General features: G+C 42.7%; 1 protein-coding gene across 9 annotated transcripts in view; it reads right to left on the bottom strand.

The window, feature by feature from the left end:
* Positions 1 to 26,954, bottom strand: part of FGF13 (fibroblast growth factor 13) — a 520,988-nt gene that overhangs the window by 50,635 nt on the left and 443,399 nt on the right. For 8 of the 9 annotated variants that reach the window (XM_059051397.2, XM_067022877.1, XM_067022876.1 and 5 more), the window contains 2 exons: positions 16,135 to 16,245; positions 10,724 to 10,827 (listed from right to left, as the gene is read on the bottom strand). In XM_059051397.2, coding sequence (XP_058907380.1) covers positions 10,724 to 10,827; positions 16,135 to 16,245 — 215 coding nt within the window. Of the gene's footprint in view, positions 1 to 10,723; positions 10,828 to 16,134; positions 16,246 to 18,157; positions 19,115 to 26,954 lie in introns of those variants that run through there. The other variant, XM_059051399.2, reaches the window with a different exon arrangement.

Here is a 26,954-nt window from a genome sequence, read left to right as displayed (position 1 = left end):
ATAATTCTCTTTGGGAATAGAGGAGTACAAAGAAACAAAGTCAGTTGGCTAGGTGGCTTCCCTTGCTGGTAAGGATATTAAGAATGAAAATATAATAAACAGCTTTAAAAAAATGTGCTTTTTATCCACTTGCTGTCTCTAGTGTTAAACGCCTCTCTAACCAGCCATCTAATCAGAGAGAAACGGTCCCTGAGTAACAGGGATCTCAGAGCAAGAGGAGATGGTAGCATCAAAACCTCGCTCCATTTCCTCATCAGTGATGAAAATCACTGGTAGGAAATGAATCCCATTCTGGATAAATGAGCACTTGGTATTCCCCAAAAGATCAGATGTTAATATATCTTGCATATTGTAACTCCAAGAAGGTGCATCTCTATCTATGGGTCAGTATTGTTTCTCTTTGCTATGCCTACCGACTACTGCAGCATGACATTACAGAAAAATGGAGGGAGAGATGTCCCCATGTCATTGTCCAAACATGTGAGTTTGCCTCCGATATACCTTGGAGCTTTGGTTGGTTGAATGCACTGTAATCCATCTGTTACCCAGGTGGGAGATTTTCTTGAAAGAGTTGCACATTTATAAAACTTCTAAAGCACTTCAACTTATATCTTTTCTTGATATAATTGAAAACCATTTCCCCACTGTATTCAAGTTTACCTTGCTAGGTAAATAAACATGGTCTTAATGTGATCTGCTGAAGTCTATGGTGTCAAACACCCAATATATATTCAGTACAACTGGTAAATTTCCATAATGCTGCACCCTCGCTCACCCCCATCCTCAAGGACATTCGAATTGTTTCCCTATATGGATTTTCTGACAGTGAGTTCTAGACTAAAAATAGCATTGCCAGGCTGTGGAAGTTGGGGAGAAACAGTTTATGCTGCTCCTTCCAGTAGATCAAGTGTTAACAGTTAGGGCTCTGAACTTAGGACAAATCTCACGTCCACTGTAAACCCCAGCCATTGTCAGTAGAGATCAAAGTGGTCACTGGGCTGCCTAGCACCTTGTGGATGTTCCACAGATACCTGGTCACTGATTGGTTGACGAAGCTCCTGGACCATTTCAGGCCCAGATGTGTGACTGGGCTTTCTGAGACTGGAAGAATGGAGGGAGTTTTCAGGAAATCTTTACTTTAAAGGTTACGGTAACACAACATTGGAAATCAACTATACTCTAATATAAAATAAAATTTAAAAATAAAAATAAGTAAATAAAGGTTGTGATACAGTACAGAAACACTCAGCTTCAGATCTCCCCGAGGCTCTGCCTCTAACTCCTTCAGCGCAAAGAGTCTGCAAAGTGCTAACACTGGTATTATAGGAAATCATTGTTATGATGTGGGCAGGAACCAGGGAATGCCATATGCAATATTTTGGAGAATTCTTTAATCAGACCAACAACCAAATATTTTTGTTGTTGTAGCCTTGCTGATTTTGTGACCAGATTATAGGAATGGATCTGTTATGCACAGGATTTTTTGTTATACTAGTTGCTATATACAATGGAGTTTTACCTGCTGGCATCTCATTTCTGAAAGCTACCACTGTCATTTTCTAGTGTCTCTTTGTCAATTATGAGACTATTATGGGATGATTCACATCCTCCCTCTGTTAAGCATTTTTCATCCTCTGTATTATTACGGGCTACATTCTAACACCTTGGGGCAGTTATTTACATTTGACTTTTCCAAATCTCTATAATAATTTTTTTCTCAGGTAAAAATGGACATCATCTCTCATTTGGGCTACTCCTGTTTTATGCTGACCCAGAATGCCTATACACATCTGAGGCTCTTATGGAAGGGGATGTTATATATCGTGGCTACTGGCTATATGTAAAATCTTTCCAAGAAATCAGTTGAGGCTTTTCCAGCACTTTCACTTCCAGGAATGTCAAAAGCAGTTAGCATGAGAGTATCTGATGAACAACTTCATCAGAATTTGAGCACAGACGTGTTATCTATCACACATTCAGCCTGGGCAAAACATATTAATAAATGTATTAGTCGGGGGCTTACCTGTTATTAACCTTGGTTACAGCTATTATAATGATCAGAGGAACGCTTTCATTTACAGTTTCCCTGTTCAGAAGTCACAATTCCCTTTAAGCGGTGTAACCATTGAAACCAGTGCTATTGCCTTCAATTTTTTTCTCGTGTCTCAGTAATTCACTTTCTTATGTAATCTTGAAACGTTAACACTTGAGAGAATGCATGAAAAGTTATAATTGGGCCCTTTCACATATTATAAATATTCAAACGCCTTGACAGAAATAATGTGATTTGTCTTTACATTTTGGTATACACATCTTTATTAATTATTTTAATGAATATTTATTTAAAAGATAATTTTTGCTGGGTATTGCTCTATGTCTAAGAAGGGGGTGGAGAAAAATAAAACCAGTTATTACTTAGTGAGCATAGGATTTGATAGGTCAATTATTTTAAAATATTTAACTTTCACAGAAAAAAAAAGGATAGCAAGAAAAAGGGTCTTGATGGGCTCTGTGTTCTTCTATCACATGGCGGATTAAAATTATACAAACAAGAAGGCAGGGACTAAAAACAATGTCTGCACCAAGACATGAGATTCACTGAACGATTAAATGAAATATAGCTAAAAAGTCTTATTTGCTCTGTTTTATAAAGCTATCAAGCATTACAGAATATGTTGCCAGAGCAAAGGTATTACACGTTCAGTGCAGGGTATGTATTTAAAACAGAATTATTTTAGGAACTCCAAAATAACTCATCCCGTAATAGCAACAGAGCAATGAGCATAAGATTGGTTTCTTCCATTTGTCTTTCGTGTATGTGTGTTGTATGCGTGTGCATATATGTGTACGTGTGTGCATTACCTCCTTATATCTGGTTTTATTGGCAAAAATTCTTCTTTGTTATTCTTGCCAATTATTTTATTCTTTAGCTCCAACAGACTGGCTTTTTTCCTACAAATATGAATTTAGCTTCTGAGTTAAAGCCATGAGACACTCTTTTAAATATGTATCCCACGACCTTTCATTTGGATTATTTTTTCAACTTGGCCTCCAAAACGCAATACAGAGCCAATCTTACTCTATTTAGCCATGACTACTATTGTCTCCTTCTTGATTTCTGAGGAAGTATCATCCTCGGTCATTTTTTCCATCTAAGAAACTAGGACCTTCACCCGGAATAATTTCTCAGTTTGGTTATTGTGATTATTTTTTTACAGAGACCATAAAGAGAAGGCCCTTGACTTTGAAGGCACAGCCAACCAGAGTCATCTAATTTCACATTCAAATAATGTCAAGCTAGATTTTCTTTCACATTTGAATGAAACTTCCATAATTGCAAAGAGAGCTAAACATGTGAAATAATCTGTGACTTGGGAAATCTATTTTGGGTTTGGAAATTATGCTGATTCACTGGTATTCTGAAGGAATATCTAAGATGAATACAGATATTTTGCTATATTTTTCAATATAATAATTTCAATGACCTCTAATTCACTAGCACCCACACAATGACTACAAGCCTCTTTAAAACATAAAGTCTGTCTGCTTGAGCTTAGCAGAGCCATTCATTAGCAAATAAAATCTGCTTGTTTTCTCTGCTTTTCTTCCTGTAAAATAATTCCGTGTCTACATTTTCCATTTTTAGTGATACCACTCAGAAATAGGGGTGTATGTGTACCATCACCCTAATAATCCATTAGTCTGAACTGAAAATGCCCATCAAAATTGTTTAACCCCGTAGCCACTGAAAACGAAAAAGTTTTCTAGATGTAGGCACCGAAATTGGGAATCTACGTTTTCAGAGTCAACATTTTTAAAATTTTATATTAAACAAATCAAATTCAACAATTTTTGAATTAACTGAAATATACAAAAAAGCGAATGTTGTAGTTAGAAGTTAGAATTTATTTGTGTCTACTCATTTTGCAGGGGGTGATATATATATGATGGCTACTGGCTATGTGCAAAACCATACAGAAATATGATAAATTTCATAAAGAAAATGATCATTTTCTTCTATATTAGATATGATGGTGCTCATGTTCATTTTAAATATATTTCCTTTTATAATTGAGTCAATCCCACCTCCTTAAAGAGCTGTAATGCTTAAACCAGTGCCCTTGCATTTAATTCTATTAAATTTTCAAGTCTCTGTGATAATAACCCCAGAAGTTAAATTATACGAACTTGCTGATATACAGATTTGACATAACTCAAACACTTTACATGCTACAAATGTTTGCCGGGAGAACACTCATCACTCTGAAATGATCGATGAATTCATCTAAATTTTAACATCCTTTCTGTTCTAGAATATGGTCTTGAGCTGTGAAGCCGTATTACTGAAAATTAGATCTTAAACTGTCATACACTAAAATCAGAGGAACTAAAGAAATCTGCCGATGAGTAAGGTCGCAGTTGACAGCTAAATGTCCTGAACATCTGCGGCATGTTAACATAAACCAAGACCCCACACATAGTATGAAATCAAAACATGTATCAGAACCGATTTTAATTCACCTGGACGATTTAAACTAACTTTCCATTAAATAATGGTATGGAAGCCCAGTGACTAGAACGGTGAACCCAGGAAAGCCTTGCTGTTGGATCCTATTTTTTATGACACTTGTTCATTTTGGGAAAAATGTGTTAAATTTTCTCTACCTCAATTTAGCTATCAGTAAACTTAAATGGCCTATGTAAAACAAACAGACAAAAAAAACCCCCAAACAATGGTTATTTCTCAGTTTATTGACTATCTTACTTTTCTCAAGAGATTTGGGATACTTGAAAATATAATGTTAAAAACTGGGTTCTTCAGAGCAGGTATTTACTCAAAGTGTCTCCCAATGGATTGTTTACTAGTTTTAATAAAATAAAATAAATTTTAAAAAGCAAGAACTACACAGTGGAAAATCAGTCAACATTTTTTTTTTTTTTTAGTCAACATCTTGAATGGATCATCAAAATTAACATCTGTGAGGGGAGAAGAAACTTGCTAAGTTTAAACTAAGTAAAAATAATTCAATAGAGAAGGAAAATATGCCCGCTTAGTTCAGATTCAAAGTCCGCCTGGGGCCCTGGGATCAGTAACGCACACTGCCTCATTCCCATGGCATCAAGCGGTCTCTCAGAGAGACCTGCTTCCTGCTCTTGCATCTAGTTTGCTGTGATGGTCCCAGGACCATAAAACACAGCAGTGAAATCACTCCTAAAAGCCCTCTCTAGAAATATCCGAATGGAAAAGGTTTACTTGTCAAAGGATTTCTACTTGTCTACACACGTTAGCTATCCCAACAACAACCCAAGCAGCACAGTGTACTCTGGAAATGGAAAACTAGTGTTGAAGAACGGGACATAATTAGGCAGGGAAAAGTGCTGCTACCAAGTTCTGGAATATTCCCAAAGCAGAAGAAAATGCTTTGGGCTCAGCTTTGAGTCTTTATTATCTTGTTTCTAATATCTGTTATTACTCCTCTATTAAGATAGTTACTAGGACATTAATAACATTTTTTACATTTAAGACTCTTGTTTTCCTATAGCGAATGTTTCTTTCTTTCAAGCAGTTTTGAAATACGTATTACAAATGGCTTTCTACTATTACGTTTTGAGGAACCCTCAAAAGCTTGTGTCCAACTCATTATTCTTAGTAAAGGAAAACCAAAGGTATGAACAAAGTTCTCTATACACAGAGTAATAATTTCCTTACAGTTCTAGAAAGACTTAGCTATATCATGGACAAAAGTAAACATGTTATGAAATAATGGCTAATTATGAGTCTCTGTGCCACCGATGGTTTCTCACTGCCACTTGAGCCGACATCAAGTCTGTCCCCCATGGCAACAAGGAAAAAAGGGAGGGGGAAGGGTGCAAGAATCCTGAGATTAATCATGGAAAGCAAATTGCTATCTCTGTAGCAATAACAATGTAGCGGTATTGTTTCTTTATTTAATGGCCAAAGGGGGTAAGAAATGGTAAAAGTGTAAAACTGAATTTAAGAGAAATCGAGGAGAAAAAAAATAAAAGAAATCGAGGGATGTAGAAGCAGAAATGCAAAAGAAGATAGAAAAAAGAAAAGGAAATAGAATAAGGAATCTCTTCGAAGGATCAGCATTTTCTTGCATCTCAAGAAACAAGCCTTTAGAAATGTAAAGGCAAATTGTTTATAAGAACGGAAAAAGAAGGTCAGCTTCAGAAGTTTCAGATGTAAGACAAAGTGCCTATAAATTCATGGTTTCTGACTTCATTGCGGGGGGGGGGGGGGGGCGGGAGGGGCAGTTCTCAGTGCTATTCAGCAATCATTTTTCTTAGTCGTCTATCAGTGGTTTTCAACCCAGGCTACACATTAGAATCAGCTGGGGAGCTTTGGAAAATACTACTGCACAGACTCCACCCTCAGATATTTTGAGATTATTAGTTCGTGTTTAGCACAGAGAATGGAATTTTCTTAAAGGTCCTCAGGTGATTCTAATAGGTAACTAAGCTTTGTGAACTATCATCTGACTAGGGGGTCAAGAAACTTTTTTTGGTAAAGGACAAGACAGTAAATAATTTAGGCTTTGTGGGCCACAAGGGCTCTTGTTGCAACTACTCAATTCTGCTGTTGTTTCGCAATGGCAGCCATAGACTTTTGAATGGGTGTTAGTGTGTCCCAATAAAACTGTGTTTACAAAAAGAGGTGGTAGGCTGGATTTGGCCCATGGGTCACAGTTTATCCACCCCTGGTCGTTAGACTGTTTCCTCTCCCCTTTCCTAAAACAGCTGTTCCAAACCTTCACCTATGTCCTCCCTATGCCTGAGTTTTGGCAGATGACTCTCTTTCCTGTTTCAGTGGGAAAATACAGGTCATCCGGCTGGAAATTCTTCAACTTCCTTGTCCATCACCTGCAGACTTAGTACACCTACGTCTGCATCTGTCCTCCTCTCTTTGCCTCCTGTTGCAGAAACAGCATCTCTTCAAGGTGAATCTAATCCTCTCACTTCTACTCAGTTCCATCTCCCTCTCTGACTCCTTTGGGACCCTACTCCACAAAGGGTCCCATCTCCTATGTCTTTAGCACCTCCCTTGGTACTAGCTCTTGCCCTTCAGCTAACAAATATATTCAAGAATTTTAACCAAAGAACGCTCAAAGCCTTCTTCAATCCCATGTCCTCCTCTAAATACCCATTTCTCCCTTTCCCTTAGAAAGTCTACACCTGCTGCCTCTACCTCCTCTCTTCCCATTCACTCCTCAAGTCACTGCAGTCTGGCTTCTGTCCCCACTCCTCCACCGACAGTGCTCTTGCCAAGACTGCTGAAGACCTTCCTACGGTGTATTCCTAGTTCTTGTCTTACTTGTTTTCTCTGAAGCTTCTGACATTGTTGACTCTTCTGAAAACTCCTTCCCCGCCTTGGTTTTGGCAATGCTATGATATCTGCCACAATTCGTTCTTTTGCTGCTGGCCGCTTCCATGCTAGTATTGCCTGATATTATTTGACAAACTCTCTTTTCTCCTTACGCTATGTATTCCTCAACTCTTCTCGTGGCATCAACCACCACCTACATGTGGTAACTCCTGCATTTTCTCTCTAGCTCACATCTCTTCCTCAAGCTCTAGGTTCATATCTTCAAACATCTATGTCAAGCTGTACTCAGGTATCGTTTTTTTTCCCCCAAATCTGTAGTTTTCCCTTTATTCTCCATCTTGGTTATTAATAGCTCACCATCAACTCAATTGCCAAAGGTAAAATTCTCACTCTCCCTCAGGGACCCTAATAATCACTGCTGTGCAAATTTTAAAAAATGTCTACCCGAGGATACTTTATTTCCATCTGTGCAGCAAACGGCAACTATACATGTTCAACCATACATGGCGTTCCTGCTCTCCCTCCAAATCCAATCAGCCACCAAATCCTCAGGATTCTACCTCTGAAATGCCTCGCAAATCCATCTCCATTTAGCCATTGCCACTGCACACGTTGTAAGGCAGACCTTGGTCAGCCCTCACCAAGATAATTTTCAATAACCTGCTCACAGACTTTTTTTACTTGCTCACATCAGTAGCCTCTACTTCCCTTTCTTAGTTTTGCTTCCCCCTAAGGTCTCTGTCCAATCTTATTTGCTCTTTGTTAACAAAACTGCATACAGTATTTCAGTAGCACAAGTGCCACCGTTTTATGTAAGGGAAGAACAGTCCTTTCCCTTTGGTGACCCTCTCTTCTTGGTGAAGCAAGATACTTCATTTAGCTTTTTGGTCTTGTGTTGCTGAAGTCACTAAGACAGACAATATCCTGAGAGAGTCTGAGTGCTATATTTTTTAAAAGATGATAATAAATGGAGTACCCACGGAGGTCAGTGATCAACGTGGTGACGGGACCCCAAACCACAATCAGTAAGAAGTCATGAGAAGAACTGGGTAATTTATCCTGGGGGAGATTCTGATTCTTTCCTGGAGCAGACTAATTTAGGTATTTTCTCCTCTATGAGCTCTAGGATTATCAATCAGACATCTCTCCTCCTTAACGAAAACCTAGTTTCTTTTCCTTAATAGGAAACGCTTACTTAAGGTTTCCCTTCCTTAATAGGAGATGCACACAAAGTGATCCACATTTTGCTGTATGTTGGCCTGCCCACCAAAGAAAGGAAGCCCATCCATCTTCAATGCTGAGTCCCCTGGAAAGCCTTCCTTAGAAATGAGCTCGCGTTGACATTTACCGTCTGCTAGAATAACGGTCAACTTGAATGGTAGGCTATGAGGTTTTGACATCAATTCCCTACATGTAATACTGCATGCCCTAATTTTCTTGAGTGGGAGTACGTGACATACTGCCTAAGTTACATGACATTTTCTCACTTGAACTTAAATATTGTTTGCAAACTGTTTTAAGAAATTTACTGTTGCCAGATTTTTAAAAAAATCAACCTTTCTCATCAGGGCACCGCAATGGTGACCACAGCTCAGTGAAATTCTGGATGCTTTACCGGTAATGATTTCCTATGCCGTCTGGTATTTACCGTCTCAAAAGTATGCCCTGTATATTCCATTTCCTTCCCATACCTGCACAGTAGTTGCAGAAAGCAGTCATTTATCTTATGAAAAACCTACCTTTGCATCTGGTCCTGACGAGGTAGTCTGTTGATCTAAATGAGGTTAATTAAAATCCCTTGTTATTAAATTATCTCAATGCACAAATCTGAAAGACAAATCCCCTTCCTACCATTTACAATAATGGCCATGTATTAATAAAGTGACAGGTGTCATGAAGTTTGCAATAAACTCAAATCTTGCATTTGTAAAAAGAATAAAACCCCTGCATTGATTAAACAACAAGACAGTTGAAATGGCCTGATAGGAACGCTGATCGTGATCAGGATTTGAAGATTACGCTGCTAATCTTTTATTGTGAATCTGAAATGCACTACCCAGGTTTACCAAATGAACAGGCCCTTTGGTCTCACTCTTCTCCCGCCCCTCTTTCCCATCTTGGTCTCTGAAAAACAGAGTTATGACATGGTTTCACCAGGTCTGAGAGCCTTTCTACATACCTGGCTTTGAAATAAATTTAAGGAACAGGCCAGGGCAAGAGTGTTTAAAGGTAACCACTTTTGCAGTTTGAGGAATAGATTTCTCTAGTCATGGTAACAGCCTACTTCAAGGCTATCTAGAAGGAAGTTTGACAGGCAATTTTCTCCATTTTTAACACCTTATCCTTTTCTTAGAATATATGAAGTTCCAAACAAAGATTAAAAAATATTCACATATTAAGTGGTCTCCTGTACTCTGTATCGAGATCTACTGCTAAGAATAAAATCCTAACCCTGGTACTGTACCATTTCTGCCTATGTTTAAATGTAAAAATTTTAAAAGTTTAATGTGGCCCCAGGTTCCCAGCTGAACTGTTGTCTACATTGTTTATAAATTTCTTGGAAAAAGTTTCATTTTGTACTCTGTACATTATAAGCCTTTTTTTTTTTTTTTTTTTTTGTGGTACGCGGGCCTCTCACTGTTGTGGCCTCTCCCGTTGCGGAGCACAGGCTCCGGACGCACAGGCCTGGCGGCCATGGCTCACGGGCTTAGTTGCTCCGCGGCATGTGGGATCCTCCCGGACCGGGGCTCGAACCCGTGTCTCCTGCATCGGCAGGCGGACTCTCAACCACTGCGCCACCAGGGAAGCCCCATTATAAGCCTTTAAAAGGCAAGCAGGAATTTGTAAGGAGAGATTGATCTGTGCTTGATGGAAAAACAGAATTTAAAGTAGAGACAGCAAATGTGACCTAACTGAACTGAAGACAAGATACAGAAACACTTCTAAAACTGTTCTTTATGTCCTAGAGTTGATTTGAGGAGGAGGTTTCATTAATTTCTTTAGGAGTAAACATGGATAAATATATGTTGAACTGAGTTATAGAAATGGCTTTGCTTCCCACAGCTGCAAAGCACTACAGCAAGATAGACCATTATATCACATGCTACACAAAATAACAACCCATATGCCAATGTATGCAAAAATGTTTAGTGAATCTTTGAACTTTATACCCCAAATGCTAGCTTCAAATGATTAATTAGTAATAAATATAATTTTCACTGGAAATTAATTTGTCTTTTCAGAGAAGATATTTCCATCCAGACCACTCTTCCTCTAATCACACAAACCTGCAATGATAACACAGATGCAGCCTATTTCACTTCATATCAGGTGAAAACTAGAATAATCAAAACACGAACACAGTGAAAGGCTTACCGAGGTGTACAGGTATCCCTCGCTGTTCATTGCCAAATACAGCTTGGTTTGAACTCCTTGAATAGCCACCACTCGAAGACCCACAGGGATGAGGTTAAACAGAGCTGCAACCAAAAAGAATGTGAAAACAAGGTTATGATTTCGAATTCCATAGCTTTTCAATGTTTCCAGCAGACTGTCTGGTCTTCCAAAAGCTTCATGGCTGCAGTCATATAACAGGGACTATAGCTACATATTTTCAAACACCCTGGAGAAAATGGAAGACAATTCCATGGTTCGTACAGTGTTGGAGGTGGGAAATCTTGATGCTTCTGTAAAGATCCAGTTCCAGGAATTGGTCTACATATTAAATAGATTTATTTTCAACCAGCCAAGGTTTTAAACTGCTCCCTTAGATAACTGCTGAAATTCACAGACACAGATATGATCTATCAGCTGGGGGAGAGATTCCTAGAATCTCAGAAAAGACACTAGTCCAACTCCTTCACCTAAATTATCTGTATTACTTCTGAAGCAACCACAAAAAAAAAAAAAAAAGAGTTCCAGGCCTTGAAAAAAAGGAGTCTTAGGTTCCCACCGTAGTATCTCTTAAAGAACATTTTCTAAGATTGGGTTGAGCTAGGTTGTCTTTTAGTCTCTGGGAGCAAAGGTTACAGGAATAAAAACAATGAACTCGAGAGGTTTATTTATTTCATTTTTTTTTTTTTTCCTAAATAGTTGTAAGTGGGCAGCTGGCTGGTGCCAAGGAGGCCTCCATTTCTCCATTTGAAGGTTTGATTGCGTGAAACTTACACCCCGGCTCTCTTCACAATCACACACCACTCACTGGATGAAACCAGTGGGCGTCTTCCCCCTACCAGCTGTCTACTCCCTCCTACACCAGGAATCAAAATAAAACAGTACATTTTTAAAACGTAGTGCTTGTCACACACATCTTTTGAAAATAGCCTGTGCACCTTTCTCTCAAGAGTCCTAGACCAATGTTGACGATTTCTGCCTTGGTGTGTAAGTTTATGGAGGATGATAAATTGGTCTGCTATCATTCCTGTGAACAGGAACGTTAAGGCAGTCACCCCGCGGGTAAGGATAGTTTTTCTCAGATCTCTTATCTTGCTGTATGTATATTCTACTGCAGTAGGAGGGGTTACAGAGATGAGAAATATTAATGAAGAACTCAATATTCCTTGGCGAGCCTACAATGTACCTTTCCCTTAAAGTCAGGGTGTCCCCAGAGAGGAGCTAGGACACCGTACGGTTCCAAATGCAAGTGTTCCCACCACATGCCACTGATGGCATTTCATTCAATGCTCATCATATTTGAAGCTGTGCCCTTCTGTTATGTGAGGTGAAGGGAAGTAATCGCACAGATTGCGAGCCAGGATCTAATGCTATATTTGACCACGCAGTGCCCGGGAATGAAGTCCGATCCCATTGAGCATGTCACGTATACGTTCTATCTCTTTCTGTTGATGGTACCTGGCTCACGGCAGGTGCTCAACACGCGTTTGTGGACTGCTAGCAATCGGTGTGGTGAAACCATGATAATATTACATTTTTGGAATGTAATAGATCACAGTCCCATTACATAAAAGCTCATAGTTTTAAATTCTGATATATCTAAAAAACCAAATGAAACCAAACAAAAACCTCCATATGGGTTTGGCTTAAAAAAAGCCATACCACTAGACAACTAGAACACCAGTGTGTGTCTGAATCCTAGTTTAATCAAACTAATAGATGATAATAGATGATAGATGAGAGGTGATAAAGGGCGCTCAGAATTGTTTCTAGAACTTCATTTTTTACAATATTCTGAACCTTCTTAGTTCTCTGAATGCAGGTGGTTAACGAGCAAAAAACAGAGAAAGAGAGAGAGAGAAATATTTGATTTTCACCGTGTGCCCCAACTCCTCTCTGATGTGTGTTTTAATGCGCAATAAAATGCTTAAGTCCCAAATGTCAGATAGCAGTAGGAGGAAGAGAAGCAAAGAACATCAGTAACCCATGCCCGGCATCATGTATTCCTGAATAACAGTATGAACTCTATAGTGGCCGTGGATTTTTCACTATGTACCATAAATTTCTCTGAAGCCTGATTCAAAAACAAAAAATACCACTCTAACATAAAAAATTGAAGGGAGCAGCAAAAGTGGAGAGTGACGGGTGATACCAGTCCAATCTTTTTTCTTTAGACATTCAAGATAGATCATAAAACAGGTTTGTTTAAAGTCTCTCTAAAGGGACAGTATTTCCAGATAAAAATGCAAAGAAATTACATCAAGGGTGAGCTCGCACAGGTTTTATATTCTCCAATATGCCTTTGCTTCTCTAAATCTGGAGTACTTCATGGACTTAAGATATTATTTTCATTAGGATGAAAATATGCTAAACATGAAAAGAAAAAAATTGATTTTATTTCTGTATCTAAAACACATTCATTGAACACCTAATAACTCTTTTTCCATCTCTGTCAAAATTTTGAAGAAGATTTTAATAAATAAAAGGGCCTTCGTTTCTTGTTTTCTGTTGTGTCTACATACAAACAAACTCCTTCTACCTCGAAGGGACCATTTTTCTCAGAGACGTACACACAATTGGCACTTAGTGTTTGCCGAATACGAAAGTGAGGCCATCCTTTTTTATCAGTTGGGTTAAGATCAATTTCTCAAAGGGAGTAATTTTTAAAGTATATATTAACGTAGATTGGAAAGACTTGACCCATTGAACTGGTAACACTACTGGAGTTTTGAAAGGAAAGCTGCCTATTCTAACATCGCCCTCACCGAACCCATGGCAGATATTATAAAACCAGTCCCTTGAAATGTCTACCTTTTTTTCCTTTTCGGGGGGCAATAGATAATTTACAGTGGTTGACTTGCTCATGATGAGAGTTTATTGGACTAACATTTATCATTGTAATAAAGCTACCTAAGGTCGGCTTGAATGCATAATATCAAACATATGCTTTTAGAAATAGATGTATCTGGGTAAACGTGAACTGATTTGTTTCACCATGATCTGGCTTACATGTCAGAATTAAAATATCATAAAATCAACCACGTTGAATTAAGTGAGAAAAAAATGAAAAATCCTAAAAATTAAGAAAAATATAAACATAATACCAGGAATGCATATTAAGGAAATAGTATAAAAATGAAAAAGTGATAGTTGGGGGAAAAAAAACACTTGTATTTTTGTTCCACTCATTTAAAATAATTAATTAAATAATGAATGCCAAGAAAATTGCTTGGCTTAGGGGGGAAAAAAAAAAAGAAGCCATCTGCATGGCTAAACTTCCATTTTAATGATGATCATTTTAATGGTCACGTTAAGCATTAAACATTCTTGTTTCATGATGACTTACACCCCACGATGTACTTAAGTGGGAAGAAAAGCTAAGCTCTCTGGCCCCTGGTTATACTTGGCAGCATAGGTAGAGTGAAACCCCACAGACCTGCTATTTATTTTGAGATACTTTCTCTTTTGTATGCTTCATGGGATGGTAATACCGTCAGCTGACTCACCTCTCATTATTTCATTGTGCCTAAACACAGATTCTGTCTCTTTAAAGGCCTGACAGTATCATTAGTATACAGAAATGCCATGCATATCAGTCAGTTATAAGACAAGCAAAAGGCACAAGCTATGCATATGCAGGAATTGAAAAGTAAAACCTACTACTACCTGATTCCATAGTTAAGAAATGGAGCCTTGATTTACATACGTATATGTGTGTGTGTACGTGTGTGTAACATCCTAAAATGACTACATATACAGTGTGATCTTGATGCGTGTGCCAACGCAAATGAATTGTCTGGGTTTTTTTTTTTTTCCCCCTTTTCAGGAAAAGCATGTGAACACTGGACCCAAAATAACTTTTTCACTGATTTCCATCTTGAAAAAGCGTTAAAAGTAGATGGGGGAAAACCTGACCAGGTGGGGCTCATTCGCAGCTGATCGTGAACTTCCTTCCAATAATGCCCAATGAATCCGTTTTGCTTAGGCACGTTGGAAAACGGAGCAGCTTACATCCCCTAATTTCTTTCCCAAACGCCGATTTAAACGTACAATTTATGGGAATGTTTTATTACTGGTCATAATGGACTCATGTCTGTTATAGGAGTGCAGTAAAACCCTCTAGTTACCCTTGACTCCTTTTTTTTTCACATAGAAGAAAGAGTATGCATAAAAGAACATCTAGCATACTCATTGTAGAACTTCAGTATCACAACAGCAACACTGCATTTTGCAAAACAGTGCAAAAAACTAGTAAACCATTTAAGTATGGAACTTTTTCATCCTAGGTACCAACAGAGCTTTCTTTAAGGGTAATTAAGGCTGACTTCCTCTTGAGGTCTTGCATTGGCCATCAATCAGCCCAGGAAGCTTTCTCAAAAGATGTGAAACTCTTTTAACACTCAACATTGGAACCCTTGTCTATGGCTTTGTTGTCTCTAGCCCCACATCTCTGAAAATGCTGCAGAGGACTTGTTAGCATTCAGATGGGCTTTCCTCGGTAATGGGACTATTTCTGGGAAGCTACCAAAGTCTGAGGGAAATGCAATATAAATTAGGGAAAATCGGGAAGGAGCGGTGAGAACTAGGTAGTTTAGCCTCAAGGAACACTGAATAGGTCTGCAGCAATCTCCTAATTGCAAAAGCCCACCAATTATTACCATCGAAGAGGGCGTTCATATTTGTGAATTTATGTTTTGATGACTCCAAATAAATAAAGCATATGTAACAAAAGGTTATATAATATCTTGGAATCACTATCCTTCAGTAATGGGAAACAAAATTGACTTTCTTTTTGATGTGTTTCTCTTTTAGGTTCACCATGATGGTCTCCAATTCGGTCCTAAGACCACGGGGTTAAAAATAAAGCACTCAAAGACATGTCCTTACCCACCTGTGGAGGTATCTCAGTGTTAAAATCCCAATTAGTCTGAGAATTATCAGTGTCTGTGGAGGCGAGGGGAGCAGAAGTGAAAGCTTGTAATGATGAATTCTCCTGACATGAAACCTCTCCTCTCTCTTGGGATGAGACGGGTTCTTAAGAGTAGAGATAACCGTGCTATTTCAGGATCAGTGTGTGGGTGAGTAAATTTTCTGTGGGAAAAAAGTAATAAAATCCAAAGGACAGCCATAAATCTATCCAGATTACCATGGAGATGACATTTGGATTGTTCTTTAGAATGGTGTCAACATTATTTGCTACAGTTCACTATTCTAGATATTTTCATGGCCCCCTTCCTTTGGGTTAACCTGCTGAAACAGGATTATAGTGTTGACTCTATTTTGGATTTGCTTTGGGATTTAGCAAGGGTTGTTTATTTTAAAAAAAGAAAGAAAGAAAACACAATGTCAACAACATGCTCGGATATACTATTATTTATTTTGCAGTCACTTACTGTAAGTGCTGTCCTCATCTTTCGTGCCATCAATGGTTCCATCTGCCTGCAGCTGCAAGTGGTAACCTTGTCGGCTGTATAGTTTGGTAACTATACCCTTAAGCTGAGGCTCTGCAAGGAGAAGGATGGTTTGGATCAATTGATAAGTTGTACATATATAGTTGAAAAGACTCAGATTTCAGAACTCTAGTTTTATTTACAAATTTTAGTGGAAAAGGTCAAATGACACTTTTAAAGAGTGCCCTGAAAGAAAGAAAGCAAAGAAACAAAACTCCAAGCTTCAGAACCAGTCTCCGAACTGAAGAAACATTTGATTTCTACCTGGTAACACTGGTAAAGCCCTAAAGCTACTGGCAGCACGGACAGTTTCTGATAGCGTGTCCTCTGGCTTACAGGGTGGCACTCTATCTCACTGAGCATTCGAAATGGGTTGGCAAATGGCATATTCTGACTTTTAACAGCGTGCTACTTCTCATGTGGAAGGAAAAGGAGAAATACTAAGATGATTTAGAGTGGTTTACCAAGCAGGGACCAAAAACACACTAAGCAAAGATTTCCCTCAGAAGTACCACAATTTGAATAAAGAATTCCCTCCGTTCTCAGAAGGTTGAAAACGCATAAATAACCTGGAACCCCATCAAAGGGCTTCTATTTAGAAAACTGAGCCGCGATACAAAAAAAGGGGGAGGGGAGAATAAAACAACCATTATCATACCCTATCGTATTAATTATCCTTAGGGAAAATGGGTGCAAAGAGCAGGGGTTTTGTTGGTGGGGAGGAAAGAAAATTAGTTCATATTTATTTCCAAATTTCGTATCAAATATAATTATCCAAAATATGTGTTCTCAAAATGATTTTCAATTATGAATCACCATAGATTAATGAAGTGTCTCATTTATCAATAACAGCCATGTTATCCAAAATTTGCTTTTATTGAATACAGACACCTGCACTGAAATGATATTTACGTGATTATTCAGGCCACATACTCATGCTTTGCCACCGCTTAAACCTGTTTAAAAACAAGCCTAATTTACAGCTAATGCCTTAAAAACTTCGAGCAAGCAGAAAATGCGTCTGCATTTCTATTCCAGGATGTGTAGAACACACAAATAGCGAAATAACAGATTGATGAATAAGTCTGAAATTCTGTGATATTTATCTAGTAAAAGGAAGAAGGCAGCGTAAAGGATTCATTTGGTTAAGAAGAGCCAAATAAGCTGCCTCTACGCCTGAAGGTCTACCTTGACGCAACCCGACACCTCTAGCTGTGTGAATTTCCCCCGGCACCGGAATACCGCGCTACTCCTCTCACTGAATAGGCTCAAAAGGACCCACGATCTGGCTCTGAGTTTCAAGTCTCTTCAGTCCTGCATTTGAGTAGTAAGTAACCACAGTTTGACTAGTCTCAACCAGATCACTAAGCTCTTTGCCACAGGTTCTAGGAATCCACCCCCCTTCTCTCCAGCAAATATTTCAAAGCTGCACCACAAGTCTGTCCCGATAAGCTTAAAAGTGATCAAAGAAACAGAGTGCCTAGATAGGTGAAGCCCACGGCCCTTGGGGGTGGAAGCTGGAGGGGAAGGGTCAGAGCTTCGGGGGTGAAGGCAAGGGAGGGATTCCCCGGGTTTCCTGGGGTGGGGGGCAGGCAGGGGTCTGCCCAGCTCCGCGCCTGCAATGAACACGCCTCTCACGCGATAGCCACGTCCGGGTCACGCCTGCCCAGAGCCCACGGGCTTGCACACATGTGGCCTGTCTGAAGCTGACTGCGCGCCCGCCCGGCAGGGTATGCCCCCAGGCTCTGCGCCTGTCCCACGGCAGTTGCAATGCAGCAAGCCTGTTACTGTTACGAAGGAGGCGAGAAAGCGATCGCTTCCCACGCACGCACACCGGCTAGGTGGCCACATCCGCGCTAGATGGGCCGCCGACAAACTCACCTCCGCCTCCATCCACGCCCCCCAGCCCCCTCCACGCCCGTAAAGTACGGGGGCGCGAGAACGCCAGCCAAGAGCCCCTTCCAACCTGGTCTCCTTCTGCGCCTCTTCTTGGAGCCGAAGAGTTTGACCCGGGAAAAGACGTTTAACTTGTTTTTGTCGCAGCTGGTCTTGCCTTTGCTGGGGCTGCTGACACACTTGCAGGCGTTCGACTTCTCACGCTCCCGGGCTTGTCGCTTCTGCCGGATGAGCGAGCTGGCGATAGCCGCCGCCATGGCCACGACGCCCACCACCACCACTTCTTCCCCGGCCCCTCTCCGGGTTCGCCTCCTCCTCCCGCTCGTCCGCCGCTCGTCCGCTCGGTCTCGCGCCTCCGCCGCCTTCGTCTCCGGAGCCGGCGCTCGCCCGGGCTTCTCCGCGCTCGGGCTTCAGCCGAGGAGGGGGCTCAGCATGCCGGCCGAGCTCCTCCGGCGGTGGTCCGGATCCCGCGCGGGCTGCCGGCTGCCTGGGGCCGAGCCGACGCCACAGCCCCGGGCCGGGATCGCGGGCGAGACTGCCAGGCGGAGGCAGAGCTGCGCGAGTGCGTGCGCTCGGCCCCTGCGCCCCGAGGACACTGTGCGAGTCCAAGTGGCTCGGGTCGGAGTTTGGCGGCACCCACCGCCCGGTGCCGCGCGGCGGGGGCCGGAGGAGGGAGGCAGGCGGAGGGAGGGAGCGCGGGCGGGAGAGAGGCCGGGAGCGCGGGCGGCAGCAGGGAGGGGGGGGATGGAGGAAGCGCGCGGGGGAGCGCGCCCTCGCCCTGGCCCCTCCGAGCCTCCGACTAGTCCTTGCAACTTCTTGGCCTGCCGATCGGGAAAAGTTGGCCTGTGCCAGCTTTCCGACGGGGCTCAAACAGGTAATGGCCTTGCATCTTCGCTGCCGCCGCTGCCGCCGCTGCCGCCGCTGCCGCTCTGGGCGCGGCACAGACTCAGTATAGGAATTCCGTCGCCGCAGGCACCCTCCGGAAGAGCGCGACGGCCTCCCGCGGCCCCCTCCCCCGGCGGCCCCTCCCTCCCGGAGCCCAGCCCGCTGGCTCCCTGCCGCGGGCCGCCCCCACCCGCCCCACCCCCCAAGTCCCCGGCGGGCCGCTCGGGCTCACACCTGTAGGGGCTCAATCTCCCGAAGCCTTCTCCCCTCCTCTTCCCCGAAGGAGCTTCGGGAGGAAACGGTGATGGAGGAGGCACTGGGATGAGGCTGTTGGGTTGGAGGAGCCGGGGGTTGCTGGGCGATGGGGGAGGCAGAGTGGGATGTTCCGTTAGTGTGTGACTCTTAGCTGACCAGGTTACGCCCGGGCTGGAGCCCCCGCCCCAGGCTCGGACTCACAACACCCGCTCCCCTCCAAACACACAGTCGCTGAGGTTTTTCGCATGGCGACACTTGTAGCCATCTAGGAAAGAGACCGGTGCTCGCAGACTGCTTTAGCCCCCGCGGCCGCGGCGGCAGCAGCACTGCAGAGCTGCGCCCGCACGCCACGCTGCCACCCGGTGGTTTCTGCTGACTTTTCATTTCAGGCCAATTTGTGCGGCCCGAGCCCCGTTTTTCCTCTCCACAAAACAGAATGCGCCCCCTCATCATTCTGCTCGGCTTTGGCATCCAAACAAAGAGCTTGGGTCGTGTACCATAAGCAGTATCTGGGAAATGCAGAGCTGAGCCTCTTTATTTAAGCTCTGGCGCGTCTCCAATACCCTAACTTCCCCGCCCCCCCACCCCAAGCTCAGGCAGCCTGCCTCCCTCCAATTCAGGAATCAAGTCTGGCTTGTTGCTCACTTCACTCAATTCACAAGTTCTGCCCCTTCCCTGTTCTATATTTTAATCTGGAGAAGAAAGAAGGAATTTTGAGGTCAAATGTAACAAAAAGAATAGTCTGTCCACATCCCTCCCTTCAAACAGACATGATTGTTTTACTCTGTTACTTGATTTCTGATGCCAGAAAGGAAGCCCCCCAATAGTGAAGTGTGCTCCAACGTGGAGCTACCACTATGCTCTGTTTACTGGACCTCCACCCCTTTTCAGATCTTTTCAGAATTGATACAGATGCAAAACCAAATGCCTAGACTCTGGTCCTTTCCCGAGCTCTTTTGCCTGAACCTCAACTAAGAAACTGAAATCTTTCAGGCTCTTAGCCCATCAGAGTTGAATCACTTGAGCCTTCTGTAAATTTCATTGCTCCACAGGGGAAGCTGCTGCCACCTCCCTTCCACCTTTCCCCAATCTTGAAGTGTCTCTTGCCCTGTCAGAAGCACGATTACGTGTCTGCTAAGGTGGGCAGGGGTGAAGGTGCAGGGACTGGAATGGATAGATACAGGAGAATGATGCCATGATGCCGAATGGTCTGAAATTCCCTGCAGGTTAGTCTCCTGCTCCTTTCTGCTTTGCACTTTCCCCAAAGAAAAGGGAGGACCAAAAAAAAAAAAAGAAAAAAAGAAAAGGGAGAAGGGAGGACAAGGTAGGAGAGTTTTAGCACCTCAAGTCCATCGAAGTATCTTCAGACCTGAATTCACAGGGGAGAAACCCTGGTCTGCTCGCACGGAACTCTGACACCTTAAACATTGGGACTGGGGCTTGGTCACCACTATATTCCCATCTCCTGGCGCAGTTCCTGTCACATGATTTATGCTCAATAAAAGTTTACTGAAAATAATTGACAAATGACTGATCTATACTGATTCTGAAGGCTAGGAAGATGTTCCCTGGCTCAGAATGTATGTGATTTGAATTCCAAGTACCATGAAGGGAAATAATCTCACCAAAAGAGGGGTCAAAAGGAGCTCTGACCAGGACCAAATGATTGGGGTGTGGGACAGACACTTAAGAGATTCCTACTCACTGGCCATGTTTTTACCTTCTGCCGAGTACCAACTCCAAGGGCCTTTTTTTTTTTTCTTTCTTTCCTCTTGCTTCTCTCTTGGGACCTTGAACCAAAGCAGGCATGACAAAGCTAAAGAAAGGCAGAGTTCTGCTTCAGGCAAGGGACAGAACTTGGGAAGAATGAAGGAATGGTTGGTACTGAGAAAATGAGGAGGGCTTTCCCACACTCTTTTCCTCCGCTTCTTCACCGGGAGAGCACTCATTGTTTGCTTGTCCAAATACCATTCCTAAGGTATTTTCAGGCGGGTATTTGAGGTAGACAGGCACGAAGGAGACTTCAGGAATATATAATGAGGAGGAGGGGCATGCCATGACAACGTCACAAACACAAACATGTAAATACACCAGCTCTGTCACTAACCCCTACCCACCACCCCAGGCTTTTTTTTTTTTTTTTTTTAAATACATTAGAGAATGAAACTCTATGCCATGAGCATGGAACCACTGGGTCAAAAGCTGATAACCAAATGAGTCTATGGGTGTTTATAGATATCTTTCTTGCTCTAACGTCTCTTGAAAACTGAGAGGTATGGGGGAACCAGACTCTCTCTCTGTCCCGTGTCCCTGTCAGCCCATAAAATGTACTTCTGCCTATTTATATCCCCCCTTTATTCTTTCAACTCCATGGACAGGAAAACAAATGACGTGTGATGGGTGAGACTAGAGATAGGGGCAGCTAACTCTCTGTGGTGTGCCTGCCTGCAGACCACATGTGTTCTCCTGTCTCCTTCAGTGAGAGAACCCACAGAGGCCTGTCACTGGAGAGGGATCATGGTGGCAGGGGGTGGCGGGGAGGGACCGAATGAAAGCCATTTTGACTTTGGGTCCACACTGTGTTGTACAATCGCTTTAACCACTAATGAAGCAGATATTTTCATCCTTTCCTAACTCTCATGTGTATTTCTCAGGTGCTCTCAGAGAAGAGTATGAATATAACTCTGAAACCCTCAAAGCAGATGTGTGCTAAAACCCCATTCATCTTTTTATTTTTAAAAGATCTTTTTGAGGTGGACAATGTTTTAAAGTCTTTATTGAATTTGTTACAATACTGCTTCTGTTTCATGGCCGCGAGGCATGGGGGATCCTAGCTCCCCGACCAGGGATTGAACCTGCACCCCCTGCATTGGAAGGCGAAGTCTTAACCACCGGACCGCCAGGGAAGTCCCCAAACCCCATTCATCGTAGGAAGGCAATAATGAAAGAAAGACTCCAGGCTACCCTAGAGAAGCATATTTTGCCTTTCCTTTCTATCTTACTGCCACCCCAGGGCAGCAGCATGACATTTCAGTGGGAGGGTGAATAAAGAACATTCCTTTGACACTTCCAAAGTGCCTTTTTCTCCTGTCTTGCTCTGTTCCTACCAGTTCACCCTGCACCCTTGTTAGGGAACTTCCTGGATCTCCCGCAGATCCAGAGTTTCAATTCTTCCTGCTTAACTCCAAGGCTCCCAACTCCTCTATGCTAGGTGGGCCTACTTGCTGCAGCTCCTCCCAGACCTTTGCTCCCCACTGCCCTATCCACCAAGCTCTCTCCTCCATCAGATTCAGGAAGAAAGCATCCTTGGCTCCTTTTCTCCAAGTCAACTCACAAAGAGTTCTAGCCTGGGAGACAGGAGGCATACCTTTGAATCCTGTCTCTACCACTAACTGGCTGTGTGACCTTGGACATGTCATATCTCCTGTTGGGGCTTCATTTTTCCCACCTTTATTTATTTTAAAAAAAATATTTATTTATTGACTTGGCTGGGCCAGATCTTAGTTGCGGCATGCAGGATCTCTTAGTTGCAGCGTGCAGGCTCTGAGTTGTGGCATGTGGGATCTAGTCCCCGACCAGGGATCGAACCCATGCCCCCTGCCTTGGGAGCACGGTGTCTTATCCACTGGGCCACCAGGGAAGTCCAAGTTTTCCCATCTTTAAAATCATCCTTGAGACTTGATGAGTGGCTTTCAAATCGTATCCCGCAGAGCCCTAAGAGTACACAGATGTAAGTTCCCTCACGCCTGTTTCAACCATAGCACTTCTTTCCTCTCTTTTATATACTGGGACTCATTGTGTGATTTCTTATGAAAAAGATAAAAATGAAAAGATTCCACTACTAAAAACAAAACATTTGAAGACCTCTGGATGAGACGTCCTGGCAAGTCTTTCGGGCCCTGGGAGCCTATGATTTTTCTGCCTGTGCCCCTGTTCCTCCTACCTCTTCATCTTGCCCTCCTCATACTTGCCCTCTGCCCTTTCTCTTCCCATCCCATCAGAAGAGAAAGTCCACGTGGGATCGCCACGAAAAATAGGAGTCTCCTCGGCTCCATTCCTCACGGGCTCACTTGAGAAGCAGGCTTTGGCATTCTTTTCAGGGCGAGTTATGCGAGTTATCAGAGCAGAGAATGCTGACTGTTGTCTGCCAATCTCTTTTGGCAGGCCTTGGCGGAGCTGGAAAGAAGCTGGGGGGACCTGCTCTCAAGAGGCATCTCCAGGAGAGAGGCAGAAACCCAAACAGATGTGACTGTGATGAGTAAAAACGAGAGAATTTCAGACAGCCTAATCAGGAGCAGCCTCAGTACTTTCTGTGCAGGAAGGAACTGGCTGTCTTTCCGAAACTCTGAAAAGATTTCAAACACCCTTCCTCCATGTACATAAACAGACTCAGAGCCACTTGCCAGTTGGCTCTCCGACTTCACCGACAGTCCATCGAAACATCTCAGTGACCGGTTAGTTTCCAGGTCAAGGACTGATGGTGAGCTCCGAGGGAGGGAAGAGGGGGCAGGTTCAAGTGTACCATATGGTCAAGCAACACTGGGATCCGGCCGGTGACTGAGTAGGGCAGCAGAGGGGGTCCCGAAGAGAGTGGGCAGCAAGTACCACCCTTTGTCGTCTATTTAATTATGTCCAAAAGCCGAGAGAAACGACTGGATAGAAATACAAAGGAGGAGGTCAGAGAAACGCCATTAGCAAAGGCTCCGGCCACTTAACTCCAACCAGGAAGAAAAATGAAATTTAAGGAAGTCTTGTCAATGTCACACTGGAGTTCTAGCGACAGAAAGAATGACTACTGTCTGCTGTAACAACCGGACAAATTTATTAGCTGGCAAAGTCTCTCCTAGTCAGATCATTTAGGGGAATTATGCTTCAGAAACAAAGATCTCCAGAATCAGTTTTTTTTTAGCGATTGACTGGCTCTCCTGCTGTGCACTCGGAAGGAAAAGCCAGGGAACCGTAGGCTCGCGCGCTGCTCTAGAACAGTGCGGTCGGTCTTCGTTGTGTCCCCTTTCGGAGATCATTCCCTAAATACTTAAGCTATAGAATGTACTGAAGCCACCTCTGGTTTATATTTAAAATAAATAAATAAATAGATAGATAAATACATAAAATCAATTGGGAACACACTAATTCTGATCCTTAAGAGGAAAAATGCTATAACCCATATAAAAATTTCATTGTGCAGTCGTAATTTAGGAACATTAAAACCATAAAGCACCCTGACGGTATTAATCATATCTATGAATTCAGCTCTTTGCCATTTTAATTAGCCATAGCAGCTGCAACATCAAGAGTTCAAGGCCCCCGATAACCTGCTTGGTCACTTTAATCAAGAAAACCTGGAGAGGACATGGAAGCAACCTAAGTGTCCATCGACAGATGAGTAGATAAAGAAGAAGTGGTACATATATACACTGGAATACTACTCAGCCATAAAAAGAAACGAAATTGAGTTATTTCTCGTGAGGTGGATGGACCTAGAGTCAGTCATACACAGTGAGGTAAGTCAGAAAGAGAAAAACAAATACCATATGCTAACACATATATATGGAATCTTAAAAAAAATAGTTCTGAAGAACCTAGGGTCAGGACGGGAATCAAGATGCAGATGTAGAGAATGGACTTGAGGACACGGGGAGGGGGAAGGGTAAGCTGGGACGAAGTGAGAGCGTGGCATGGACATATACACACTACCAAATGTCAAATAGATAGCTAGTGGGAAGCAGCCGCATAGCACAGGGAGATCAGCTCGGTGCTTTGTGACCACCTAGAGGGGTGGGAGGGAGACACAAGAGGGAGGGGATATGGGGACATATGTATATGTATGGCTGATTCACTTTGTTATAAAGCAGAAACTAACACACCATTGTAAAGCAATTATACTCCAGTGAAGATGTTTAAAAAAGAAAAAGAAAACCTGGAGAAAAATATCGGATTGCTGGGGTGGAAGTTTCTCCCTTGATCATTCGGAGAGAGGAAGGATCACAAGAAAATGAGCTTAAGCTTCCAGATGTGGGGATTGGGTTTCCCTGCTGGCGCAGTGGTTGAGAGTCCGCCTGCCGATGCAGGGGACACGGGTTCGTGCCCCGGTCTGGGAGGATCCCACGTGCCGCGGAGCGGCTGGGCCCGCGAGCCATGGCCGCCGGGCCTGCGCGTCCGGAGCCTGTGCTCCGCAACGGGAGAGGCCACAGCGGTGAGAGGCCCGTGCACCGCAAAAAAAAAAAAAAAAAAAAAAAGATGTGGGGATTGAAGTTTTGTACAAGGGAAAACATTTTTTTCAGCAAGGGTTGTCAAATACCATAGCTGATTGCTGATTTTCCTATAGAAGCTTTTGTGACTACAACAGAAACCTTATCTACCTCGGCGAATATGTGGGCTCAAGGCTCTCATTCTGTGATTAAAAGTACACTACTATTCACATACCCATGACCTGCAACCAAGAAGGGGTCATGAGGAAAAGGGTAGCAACCATCACTGAGAAAGAGTAAAGTCCTGTCTGATGGGGCATGGAGATAGCTAGTGCCTTTGCCTTTGGAAGATCATATTGGCTGAACTCGGAACATGTGGGTCAAGGCAGTCGCACCCATTTTCTAAAGTTTCTCTCGTTTAACGTGTGGGTAGTACTTTGTACATACGATACATTTATTCTTCACTACATGGGTTGCCCCAGTGGTGACACAGCATCCAGAGCCAGCAAAAGTACCAGCTTCTCTGAGATCAATTTAGTTTTATTCAATAATATTTGAAGATCTTGAAGGAACAGTTGCTGTTCTGTGAGCTGACTGGTGGCTAACAAACATAAATGAGGTGTTTCTATGATGAAACACTTAATGGCAGGTGAGAAATGTGCAAAACTCAGAGGCAAAATATCTGTAACACTGGGTTCATTTCTTGCCCAGTGAACTAAGTAGTCTAAATGAAAAGCTAGGGGAAAAAATAATGGAGGATTTGAGGCAGAAGCAGACAATCAGTCATTTTTCTGGATCTAAGCTGTTTCAGGAAATAGGATTTCTGGAGGAAGGTGACCTAAACTCAAGATGTGTGGAAGGGAATGCAGTGTTTACAAATGATCTAATGTTCACTGTTACTTAGCATAGGGGGGCAGGATTCGCAACCAGTATAAGGAACTCTGGATTGATTTCCCATTTGCCAATGGCACTGTTTCCATCAACTTCCTGTCAAGAGTTGCCATCTTTGAAAGGAGCAGAGAGGTACGGGAAACGACTTCGGTGCTCTCTCAGGATTAAGTCTTAACACATCTCTTTTCAGACAGCAGCCAGAATCTGGGCAGCAGAACCTGCCGAATTTGGAGAAGATGGTATCCTCCAGATTCTAAGGAGGGGTCAAAGGCCAGGTCGATGATTCCCCCTGAGAACCATGCAGCTGCCCAAGAGGATTTTTAAACTCTCCACTCTGCTTTAGTTGTTGTTCATTTGTTTTTTGGTTTGGGTTTTGTGTTGTTTGTTTGGTTTTTTTTGCCCAAACTGGGGTTTCAGATGGTGATAACACTCAGTAAATACTGTGGTTATAACTGGATAAGCAACTTAATCCTTACAACAACCTGTAAGGTAGGTGTTGTCATTATTGCCATTTTACAGAAGAGGAGAGGGCAGTCTAGAGAGACTAAGCGATATAGCTATGGTTTCCTGGCCTGTACGTAGGTGGCCGTGCCCATATTTAAACTAAAGACCCTCAGCCAATACAATGTTATGTGTACAAGGCCA

The sequence above is a fragment of the Kogia breviceps genome, chromosome X (assembly GCF_026419965.1).
Source record: "Kogia breviceps isolate mKogBre1 chromosome X, mKogBre1 haplotype 1, whole genome shotgun sequence".
Lineage (NCBI taxonomy): Eukaryota > Metazoa > Chordata > Mammalia > Artiodactyla > Physeteridae > Kogia > Kogia breviceps.
This window is presented reverse-complemented; position numbering and strand designations above follow the sequence as displayed.